The sequence below is a fragment of the Acomys russatus genome, chromosome 13, assembly GCF_903995435.1.
Source record: "Acomys russatus chromosome 13, mAcoRus1.1, whole genome shotgun sequence".
NCBI classification, from domain to species: domain Eukaryota; kingdom Metazoa; phylum Chordata; class Mammalia; order Rodentia; family Muridae; genus Acomys; species Acomys russatus.
The window spans coordinates 52,735,765-52,747,894 of record NC_067149.1 but is presented as its reverse complement, the minus strand read 5'-3'; the positions used below and the strand labels follow the sequence as shown (position 1 = coordinate 52,747,894).

The window sequence follows — 12,130 nt, the reverse complement described above, 5'->3', positions numbered from 1 at the left end:
CAAGTGCTTTACCCACGAGTGGCATTGCCTGCTGTCATCTACTCTGTGTGTTGCCCTTGCAGCGATCCACTGCTGTAGTAGAAGACCTGCGATCAAAAGCTTTAGATAGAAAGTTTTATTTTGACTCAAGGTTTCAGACCATGGTTGCCATGGGCCTCTGGTGAGGCAGAGTATCATGGCAATGTTGCTAGCAAGCTTGCAACTATAGGAGGGGTGGAGATGAGACTAGGGACGAGATGCAATCCCTAAGAACATGTCCCCAGTGGCCTCCTCTGACTAGCCACTCCCCTCCCCCGAACAACATTATCCAGTTATGAACCCACCAAGGAGATGAGTCTATTATGTAGGCATGCTCAGGCCCCAATCACGTCTCAGTGGTTAGATTCAGCAACTGGTTACCAACCATCCAGCCTATGAGCCTTGGGAGGACATGTTATAGCCAAGCCACGAGAAAGCCCTCATAGCTAGGAGGGTGGCTTAAGTGTTCCTTCTTGTGTCTGGCCCTCTTGCTAGAATGTGTTAGGGCTGGCAAGAGGCAGTAAGACCCGTGCCCCAGGATGTTCATGCTCTCCCCAATCCAGGCCATCCATCCTCATGTCCCCTGAGTCCCTGAATAGGTAGAAAACTACCACCTTGGAACTAGCTATGAAAGCTGGGTCTCTTGAAAACAGAAGGATGTTTGAGAAGGAAAAATACTTAAAACTGCTGTGCTGCTGAGAGCTTGGGCTTGAATCCTATCCTAGTCCCTTTTAGAATGCTCTCAACTCTGTCTGTTGCTAGGATTTTCTAGTGTATAGTTTAATGGCTGAGACCTCCCTACTCCCTGGGCCTGGCATGGTTCTTTGCTCTCTTGTAGAACGTGTACTATCTCCTGTCTGGGGAAATCTATGTGGGAGAATTAATTGGAAAGGAAGACATCCATGAGCAATACTGCCTGACAGACTCTGGCACTGGGGAGAAGCCCACATTGGAGCTGTGTTCTCAGGCAGTGAACAGTGGACAGCACATCTATTGGGATTTTCAGCAGGTGAGTCATTGGGGTTTGAAATTATAGCTAAATCTAAATACAGTGTGGAAGATTCAGGTTTGGCTGTAATCTGTAGAGCTTTACGAAAAGGAGTTTCTATGCTAGTGTGTAGGGAGAAGCCACACACACACACACACACACACACACACACACACACACACACACACACCCTTTAACAACCATCTCAGGCTTTGTTGTGCTACCATCTTTTGTGTGTCATTGCTTCATGGTTGATAGTTTCCAATGCATTAGAGTGGCGCTATATGAAGGTTGCCTTACAGAGGTCCTTTCTTAAAACAACAGAATATATTGCATCAATGGAACTTGCTGGAGAGGTGGGTCTCCTGAATACCAGGAATGGCTAAGAGAGCAAAATACTGATGTGGTCCTGGAGAGTATGGCCTTGAATCCTGGCCTAGTTACCTTTAGAAAGTTCCCTGCCCTCTCTAGCTAGGTTTCCTTATATGCAAAATGGAGACGATAAATATCTACCTTTGGGGATTAAATGAGATGCTGTGTGACCTAGCACATGCCCAGCACACAGGAACAGCTGATACATATGATTCATTTTATTAGAGATAAGTATCAGGCTTGGGAGCACGGCACAAAAATATGTAAAAGCCCCGCCTTCAGCTACATGTAGTGGTGCACACCCATAACCCTTGCTCTCAGGAGGCAGAGGCAGGAGGATCACCGAAAGCTCAAGGCCAGCTTGGTCTGCGTGGTGAGTTCTGTGCCAGCCAAGGGGATACACAGCAAGATCCCATCTCAAAGAACAAAACCCCCTCTGACTTCCACACTGAATGATCAGAACAGGGTGGAGAGAACTCGCCAGAAGTCCTGTGACAGTAAGGCGAGTAGCCCCACGGAGCACACACTGTATGTGAGTTCTCTCTATGCCCAGGCTGCTGCTTCAGAGGCTTGTGTATTAGGCCACTTGGGTGGGACCCTGATGTCCTGTGGGGGAGATGCCAACCTGTGTGTGATCCTGTCTCGGAACACCTACTGCATTAGGCCCAGGACCTACATTTCAAGAAACATGGACAATTACCTTTTTTTTTTTTTTTTTTTTTTTTTAGATATTCTCATTCTGTAGTTCAGGCTGGCCCAGAACTCAAGATCCTTCTGCCTCAGTGTCCTGAGAGCTGGAGTGAGGAGCAGCAGCCTTTAAGGCCCAGCTAGCAAATAACTTTAAAAATGATTCATTTAAATGTAATTAATATTAATTTACTAATAAATGTCAGATCATGTGGAACTGAATTTATAAGTGGTTGTGAGCTGCTCAATGGAAGTGCTAGGAACCAAGCTTCATCTCTGAAAAAAAAAAAAAAAAAAAAGAAAAGAAAAAAGAAAAAAAAGCAGCGAGTGCCCTTAAATGCTGAGCCATCTCTCCAGCTCCCCAAATAATGTTTTTAAAGGCAGTTTGTTGTTGTTGTTGTTGCTTGGTTTTGTTTTTAAGAATTTGCCACTAGCTATGGAGATCCCCTTCAGGTAAAATATGTGCAAAGCAGGTGCAGAGGTTTTACAGTCTCCTTGAACTAGAGACTATTGATTATGAGGAGGAGAGAGAGGAGGAAAGGGAAGGAGAGCGTGTGGAGGAGGAACACACTCAGCTCTAATAAGAGCGAGTGGCCAAGCTCTCTTAAGCCCTATGCAAGCATTGTCCTTCCCACTCCCTCCTCACCAGCACCAGGCAAAGTGTTCCTCTGGGTCCAGACAGTCTTTTCTTGAAGAAGCCTTCCGTGACCCAGAGGAGTGTGTGTGGGGGGTACCTCTGCACACTCTCAGGGTTCCTTTGTGCTTGTCTCACTTTCTCTCAAAATAAGTTTTACTTGAACTTTGCTCTTTGTTGAGATAGGGTCTCACTCTGTGGACTTGGAATTAACAATCCCCGTGCCTACCCTCCTCCCTGCCCTCTTTCTACCACATAACTGTGGCTTGTAAGGCCAGGGCCTGGCTGGGTTTTGTGTGTTGTCTATCCCTCTGTGGTCTGACAACATCAGGAACATAATAGCATTTGACAAGTGATTGAGGACCAAATGAAAGACTGGCCCTCTTGGGGTATCAGTGAACCAGGAGAAGTGGGGAAGTGAACTAAGAGAAAGGACTATGCTGTCTTCCCTAAACAGGAAAGTCTTACCAATCCTCCATCACTGTGTCAAGTACCTGAGATAAGCAATTCATAAAAGGAGAATATTTATTTTGGTTCAGTCTGGTTCCTGATCAATTGTTCTCATGGTCTGAGGCCTGGAGTGAGTGAGCCCATCCTGGTGGGAACACACAGCAAGGCAAAGCTCACTCTTACCATGACCCCTGGGCAGAAGAGAATAGGAAGGGCTTGCGCTGTCAGAAGCCCCTTCGAGGTCATGTCCCAGTAATGTGAAGAGCTCTAGCCAGCTTGGAACAAGGCTTTAACACACAGGTCCTCGAGGGGGGGGGGGGCAGGGGGAAGGACATTTCAAATCCTAGTGATGTCGAGGAGTTTCTGGGGAAGTGGTTCTGAGACCCGGGGTGGGACACAGGAGCATGGAAGGACTTCTTACCAGCTCAGTGGTTTTAACTGCCCTGTAGGACCTGGATGCCTCATACTGTACTGACTTCTCTAGTTAGTGGTAGTCACCAGGCCCAGTATCTGGCAGACCCAGTGGACTGATGGGGTTTTAAATCCTTAAGGTATAAGTCTAACAATGATGAACCATTAACTTTATTGGGTCTTTTCATGGCTTAATTAATTGAATTTCCTTACCCACTGAAGACTAAGTTCATAAATCACTCCCAGTATTTAACTTCACATTTAATGATCCTTCATCTCCTAAGTGTTTACAAGGAACAATCTCAACACGAAGTCACAAGGTTAATTAGTCAATGACACACCTAAAAATGGGCATCACAAGGTTAACTAGTAAGTTGCTGAGTTTTCTTAAACCTGACACATTCCTCTTGGTAGCACATAGATATGGAATCTTTGGGAACACACATTTGTTTCCTTTAATGCCTGGAATTAAAGATATTGTTATCTTAAAGAGATAATTATTAAACACTTGGAAGTTTGCCTTCCCAAGGGAATTTTGGAAGAGGCTGCATTAGTAACTTTTCTCGGTATTGTGAAAAGTGTCTGACAAGTGTGACTTGAGGGGGGAAGGGTGTGTTTTGGCTTGTGGTTTAAGGGGATACAGACTACAGTGGAGAGGAAGACATGGTGTCGGCAGGAAGCTGATGAACGCTGCTTTTTCCTTTTTTCCTATTTATTGGATCTCAGATCCCAGCTCATAGGATGGTGCCACCCAAATTTAGGACAGGTCTAACTTCCTCAGTTAACTTCTCTGAAATCACCAGAGTGTGTCTCCTGGGTGATTCCAAACCCAGGCAGGTTAACAAGGAGATAAGCCATCTCTGTTACCTACTTGGTTACTGAGGTTGATGAAAGAAGAGATATTTTTATTGTGAGTGGGTGACCTGGCCTGCAGGACAACAGGCTAGTCTGTCTGCCACTCTGAGGCTGAGGCCTGGTCTGTTTTTATGACCGCCATGACGGGAACTCTACAAGTTAAAGAGGAAGGTTGTTGGGTGATTCCTAGTATACTGCCTAATGCCAAGTTACTTTCAGTCAGTTCTTTCTCTCCAGCCCTTTCCTATCCATATTGGGTCCTAGAAGTAGAAACGTTCAGACATAAAAATTATCTTTGATTGGATGCTCAGTCTATACTTTTCTCTATTCACTTCTTAGGCCCAATGTACAAATTGTTCTACTGAAAATTTTCAAAGAACCAAGAGGCATATGTGGTTGGGTATTCCCTCTGCTTACTTCTGCTCTCAGGATTCTGACTCTAGAGTCTCTCAGAGGAGGCTGTGACCTCTAGGACCTCTGAGGAGCACAGGGGAGCCAGTGCTGGTGACTGACAATAGACCCTTTGCAGGAAAGGGCAGGCCTTAAGACTCACAGACATTTCTGTGAGGAGCCTGGCATCTAGAGTAAAGCTGAGGAGGCTGGGGGAAGGCGATGGTAACAGCTCATGACCCAGAGAGGGCCTCTGGGGTGGTAGGAGTGGGGAGCACCAATGAGTGAGGGGTGCAAGGGGCAGCATCTAAGGAGCATGGGGAGTGCAGAGGAGAGAGCTCCCATGGAGAATGAGGGTGCAGAGGAAGGAAGCACCCATGGGTGACAGGAAGCAGCACCCATGGGTCATGTGAATGCAGAGGAGGAGTACACTAGGGGAAAGTGACTCTCCACACTGCAGCAGAGATTACCCACACTGGTGAGTTGACTATTATGTGGATATTTGAGTGATAGTTTGGGGGAAAACCTATTTATCTTAAGCAAGCTGGGTAGAGGGCATGAAGTTCACACTCATAGTCCTTGCCCTTGGGACACTGAAGCAGGAGGATCAGGAGTTCAAGGCCATCCTTAGCTATATAGTGAGCTTAACGCCAGCCTGGGCTACACAAACCCTGACTTAAAGAGCTAAAATACATGAAATAGGATTTAAAAAAATATAAAGTGATGAAAGAAACACAAAAATAATTTTTAGTGCTGATAGGCAATGCCCCAATACAGAGAGAGAGAGGGAGAGAGAGAGAGAGAGAGAGAGAGAGAGAGAGAGAGAGAGAGAGAGAGAGAGAAAGAAAAAGAAAAAGAAAAAGAAAAGGAAAGAAAAGAAAATCTAATAGTTTCTTCCAAAATTGCACAGCATAGCAAATGTCCAGAATCAAGGCACAGAATCTTAAGAACTGTGTGTTATTATTACCTGTTGTTTGAGAATTACATTTGTATGTGTGTTGGGGGGTTAGATTCTAAAAGAGGGGGACACTGAATGTTGGCTGAAAAGGGTGCTAGAGTTAAGCTTTGGATTTGGGGCTCTTTACCTTCTAATATTGTGATATTTGTTTGGATGTTGTGGGGGTCTGAGTACAAATGGACCCCATAGCCCATAGGGAGTGGCACTGATGGGAGGTGTAGGCTTGTTGGAGGAAGTGCTATCTCAGGCTCCTTCTGCTGCCTGCTGATCCAGATGTAGAACTCTCAGCTCCTTCTCCAGTGCCATGTCTGCCTGCACGCTGCCATGCTTCCCGCCAAGATGATAATGGGCTAAACCTCTGAACTGTAAGCCAGCCGCAATTAAATATTTTCCTTTATAAGAGTTGCCTTGGTCATGGTGTCTCTTCACAGCAATAACACCCTGTAAAAAGACAGATGTTAAGCTGGGTGTGGTGTCACACACCAGTAATCCCAGCACTCTGGGAGGCAGAGGCAGGTGAATCTCTGTGAGTTTGAGGCCAGCATGGTCTACAAAGTGAGTCCAGGACAGCCAAGGCTACACAGAGAAACCCTGTCAAAATCACAAAAAACAAACAAACAAAAAAGACAGATATAGGCCTATATAAAAAGACAGATATAGTTAAAGGTAGTGGAAATGAGAAAGAGAGACAGACAGAGCATATAAGGGCACAGGGTGCTAGATAGGAGGAGGAATACTCTCTAGAAGTGATTGGGACTGCACTGAGCACAGAGAGACTGCTGATGGGTGAAAGAGAGACAGGGTGGCTGGCTCCCTTGAGGGCGTCCATGGAGCAGCAGCTGGTGGAAGGTGGGTAGCTGTTCTGGGGAGAAACAGATGAAACAGAAGGATGACTGGGACAGTTACGTGCCTTGCAGAGATGAAGATGGAGGGAGTGCTGCACAGGCAACGGAGGTAACCACTGCGGGGGTGGGGGGTGGAAGAGGTGGAGGGCGGGTGGTGGAGGAGGGAGGTTTCCTGGAAGTCTGGCTGCTATAAGAGGATCCCGCTAGGAGAAGGGAGATTGGGAGAGCAGAGAGGGCATTCTAGAATCCCACATGACCTAGATGGATTCCTTAAGGGAGTAGCAGCAGCACAGGGTGGGGGAATCCAGAGTAGGCAAATGTGGGCATCAGCGAGGAGGCGCAGGGTTGTGGCCAGGGTTGCTGGCTAGACCACACAGTGGTGTTGTGAGTCCTGGTAAGAATGGGGAGGACAGAAAGGGAAAACCCACCCAGACCAGGCACTAGCTAAATGCTGGGAGAGATGGGAGCCAGGTGTGAGAGAGGAGAAATAAGAGGGCCAGGAGTGAGGGAAGGGTCCAGGGAGCAGATAGTGCACACGGACTGCAAGGGTTCCAACTGCTCAGCTGTGGCCATAAGACGGGAGGAACTGAGACGGGTTGGAGAAGCTGTAAGAGAAAAGGATCAGCTTCTCTCTCTTTCCCACCGCCCCCTGCCCCCCCTCCCCGTCCTATCTGCTTCTCTCCTTCCCAGACAGAACAGGGAGGGGCTACATGGAGTTGGACTTAGATCCATCCTATACCTTCTTTGCATCTGGCATAGGGCATTCAAGGAGTAGCATGCCCCAATTCCAGCCTTCACATTATTTCTAAACCCATTTTAGAGTCATGGAAATCAGACATGGGGAGGTTATGAAAGTTGCCCAAGGTCCTGTGGTATGTATGTAGGAAGTGAGGATTCTACCTCAATTCTGCAGTAAAGTCTAGTGGACAGTGATGTGGCAGGGGTGGGGGGGTGGGGTAGGGGGTGGGGTGAGGCACAGAGAGGTGAGGTAAAGGTGTTGAGATTCCTTATGGTTTCTGCTTCATACCTTCTCTTTTTGAGGATGAAGAGGGCAGGGAATGAAAACAAGGAAGAGTGATCCCAAAGGGTTTTGTCAGTTCAAGAGCGGAGAAGGAAGGCATGTGGCAGAGGGGTGGCCTGCAGGATGCAGCTAGGATTTCCAGCTGAGTACAGAGCAGGCCTGTTACCCCAGTGAGGCATCATAGCGGCCTCATTTGTACACAGCTGGCCAGAGATCCACAGGCAGGCTAACTCTGCTCTTTGCTTCTCCCTCTCCTCTGAGTGAGTGTCAAGGAAGCCTGCAGTCTGACTACCTAGCAGGACATACCAACACCTTCCCTTTGTCTCTCCCATCCAGGGACAATCCGTCAAAAACAGGGATACTGCCCGGTGTCTGGAGATGAGGAAGGACCCCTCAGGTCCCTACAGGCTTGTGTTAGAGAACTGTACCCAGCAAATATGGAATATACAGCATATAGGCAGAACTGGGGCCACTGACAGCCAGTGAGCCCCAGAGAACTTGGATTTGTAGGGGCAGTTCTCAAGGCTGGAATGGTGACTAACCACGGTGCTGCTCCAGTTGGGAGAGGGTGACAGATGTATGTTTATCTCCGGTGACTTCACCAAGCAATTCACAGAGGAGAGACTTGGGCACATGTCAGGGTGTCTCTGCTGGGGAGAGCGGTGGAAACTCAGAAGCCTCGTCCCCAGCTTGCCTTGAGAAATCGTGATATGCATCTAGCTCCATTCTAGGAAACTTCTAGAAATAGCCAGCATGATCTAGCTGTGCTGTGGAGACAGCGAGAGGGATGACAGTTTCGCTTTGATTCCACCAACACTGTTTAGCCTTCATTGCCGACAGCAACTGTCACCACCTGCCCCACACCTCCTCCCTCCTCATCTGCTCATCTTCCCAGGCTGTCCTGGGCTGAGCTCTGTCAGGGCCTGGACCCTCTTCACTCCAGAAGCTCGACAGCTACCCAGGTGGTCTCAATTCCCTCCCTGTCTGGACTACAAGAGTGACTTTCTTAAATCCCAATACTACATTCTCACTGTAAGTGCCTTTGGACGGCCAGTCTCTCCTATGGTGGAGTGCTCACATGGGCAGAAGGAGGAGGAGGAAGAAGAGGAGGAGGAGGATTCTGCTTGTTCTGTGGGCTTCTGGGGTCTCCTACAGAGTAGCCAAAGACATGCTAGCCTTGGATGCACGAAACAGCATTTAACTTCATTCCTGGGGTTACCAACGGAAGGTGCCTGAAGGTAACTTTCCCCTCATGTTATGAATGACAAACAGCACAGAGCACATTCTGTGGGCAGGGATGTGGCAAACAGGTCATTTCATACATCTGAGATGGGGACTTTTCAGGAAGTGCCAGCTTCCTGGTAGGCTAATTGGGACGATCTAAAAATAGTATGTGTGTGTTTTCTCTTTGTGCAAGAAATGCATCTCCAGAAATTTACCTCCAGAACTATGAGAATGGGTTGCCAAGATGGTTCAGAAGGTAAAGGCATTTGCTACCAAGCCGGACAACTTGAGTTTGATCCCAGAAAACTGCACAGTGGAAGATCTGATTCCCTCCGGTTGTCCTCTGGCCCACCCACATAGGCACACACACTCAAAAACACACTAGATCCCGCAGACACACATGAGCTATGAAAACAAACACATGGAAAAGAAAACAGTAAAAAAAAAAAAAAAAAAAAAAAAAAAAAAAAAAAAAAAATTTGTGCACAAGGTTATCCTTTGCAGTATTGAGTCTAAGTGAAAAGTGTTGAGGTGAGGAACATGCCTTAGCATTAGAACAGTAGGTTGGGGCCATCCACACAGAGGGCTGCCAGAACAGCTGTAAAAGCCAGCAAGCATCATCTACGGCTGATATAGGGGGAGGGGCCATCCATCCCGTTAAGTTTGAAAAAGAAGAAAAAGTGTGCCCTGCAGATTCCTTTTGGTAAATACGGGGAATATACACATGTGATCTTCATATCTACACAACAAAAACAAAACAGAAAAAGCCTAAGGCTGGATGTTGATGTTCAGAACTGTAGGCCAGCACCTGAAAGGGTGAGGCAGGAGGATTGTGAATTTGAATCCAGTTTGAGCTATGCAATGAGATCCTGTATAAAATGAACACAGAAGGAAAAACAAACAAAGTAAGGCTAAAGGAGAAACTAAGGAAATGTGGTGGTAAACAGCGCAAAGGACTGAGGTGGAAACAGGACAGAAAGATGTGTATACGGAGGCGGCAGTCCTCTAACTACACATTTTTAGGTAACCTTGACATTTAGAGCAATGTTTCAAAAATTAGTTTACCGGTACATAAAATCAGAGACTAAAACCTCAAATGGGTTATAAACAAAAAATGAATCTCACAAACTTTCTATTTTTATTGTTGTTTGTTTAACTTTACTAGTGTGTGTGTGTGTGTGTGTGTGTGTGTGTGTGTGTGCATGTCCATGCTGTGTGTGCACACGTGCATGCTACAACATGTGTATGAAGGTCAGAGGACAACTTTGTGAACTTCGTTCTCTCCTTCCATCTTTAAGTGGCTTCCCGAGATGGACTTCAGGTTGCCAGGCTCAAAAGGAAAGTGCTTTTACTCACTGAGCCACTACACACTCTTACTATGTAGCTCAGGCTAGCCTTGAACTTATGGAAATCCTCCTGCTCCAGCCTTCCAAATGTTTTAAGTACTGGGATTAAAAGCACAAGTTCTGCAGAGCAGGGTGGCACACACCTATAATACTAGCACTCTGGGAGGCAGAGGCAGATGGATCTCTGTGAGCTCTGGTCTACAAAGCAAGTCCAGGACAGCCAAGGGTACCCAGAGAAACCATGTCTCAAAAAACAAAACCAACCAACCAACCAACCAACCAACCAACCAAATAAACAAACAACTAACCAACCAACAGCGTAAGCCTCATACCCAGAGCCTAACTCTGTGTCTATAATCTGTCTCGGTGTCTCTAGCATTCTGCACCCTTAAAATCCATCATCCAGATCTTCTTTTCTTGTGGTGTGTGTGTGTGTGTGTGTGTGTGTGTTGTTTGTTTTAAGACAAAGGCCCATGTACTTTTAATGTGTTATGTAATCAAGGTTGGCTTTAAACTGCTGATCCTCTTGCCTGAATTTCCCAAGTAGAAGAATTACAGGTGTGGACTGTGGACCACCACACCCAGTTTAGGGCTAATTTCTAAGTATTCTTTCAATAAAAGGAACCAGGGAACTAAGGCTCCTTGGGAGACATTTCTAACTTTTGGCTAGTGCTGGGACACATTCCCATGTTGAAAGTAAAAAATTGCTCAAGGAAGGATGAGCTATTACAAATCATAGTAGCCAGACTGAAGGAGTCTCCACTGGCAAAATTAGGGACACTGTGAGCACTAAAGTCACAAACTTTAAAGTCAATTTAACAATAGATGATACTACAGAATAAAACAAAAACCCACGAGTGGTTTTGGGTGAATGAGAAGGGAGTACTTCTTTCAGAGCAGATGCCAGCTAATTAATACTGAAACGATTGTGAATTAGAAAGTCACCATCTGGCATCCACCGTAGTTGAAATTGTCTCAGGCAAGAATCATCATCAATGAACAAAAACTAGTGAGTGCTGCGAAACAGGATCCACATACGGTGACAAAGTGACTTCCCAGAGATAGGCATTAACTACAGATGGAAAGGAATGAGAAACCTGGCACACCTTAACTAAGTAACCAGTGCTAACATCGTCAGCTGCTGGACACGTGGCTATCATATGCCTCCCAGCAGCAAGGACCAGGATACAGAGCCTCACCTTGGGATCTTGAGAAAACCTTAATTAAACCATAATTGAGGGGTGTTGTCTAAGATAGTCTGGTCTGATGTAGGGGTGCACAATTGTAATCCCCCACACAAGAGGGATTGTGAAACAGGATTGTGAACTTGTGGCCAGTTGGTGCTACATGTTGGTGGTGTGACATAGTAAGGCACTGTTTCAAAACAAAAACAAAGCAAAAGACATGCCAAAGTAAGACTAGCCTGCATGCTTCAAAATGCCAAAGCCTCCTCACCTCCAAGCCCCCCAATGATTGGAAAACCATACATATTGAAATAGACTAGAAACATCATGACAGGTGGATCGGGGGCCCAGGGGGGTCTGCTCACACTATTGCACTAACCAAGGACAATACAAGTAGTAAACATCAAACCCCCACTCTGATCTAGCCAATGGACAGGACATTCTCCACAGTTATGTGGAGAGCGGGGACTGACTCTGACATAAACTCAGAGTGCCCATATTTTACCACCTCCTCTTGATGGGGAGGTCTCATGGCACTCACAGAAAGAATAAGCAGGCTACCAAGATGAGACTTGATAACCTATGACCATATAGTGAGGGAGGAGGTCCCCTCAGTCATAGACCTAGGGGAGGGGAATAGGGTGAAAGCAGGAGGGAGGGAGGAATGAGAGGATACAAGTGATGGTACAACAATTGAGTTGTAATCTGAATAAATTAATAAAAATTTAAAAAACTGTAAAGAAAAAA

At 46.4% G+C, this 12,130-nt stretch overlaps 1 protein-coding gene across 1 annotated transcript in view; it reads left to right on the top strand.

Moving 5' to 3' along the window:
* Positions 1-8,694, top strand: part of Galnt8 (polypeptide N-acetylgalactosaminyltransferase 8) — a 29,538-nt gene extending 20,844 nt beyond the window's left edge. Inside the window, exons 10-11 of the mRNA XM_051155658.1 lie at positions 857-1,027; positions 7,966-8,694. Coding sequence (XP_051011615.1) covers positions 857-1,027; positions 7,966-8,115 — 321 coding nt within the window. The 3' untranslated portion in view covers positions 8,116-8,694. The remainder of the gene's footprint in view (positions 1-856; positions 1,028-7,965) is intronic.
* Positions 8,695-12,130: the final 3,436 nt, after the last annotated feature.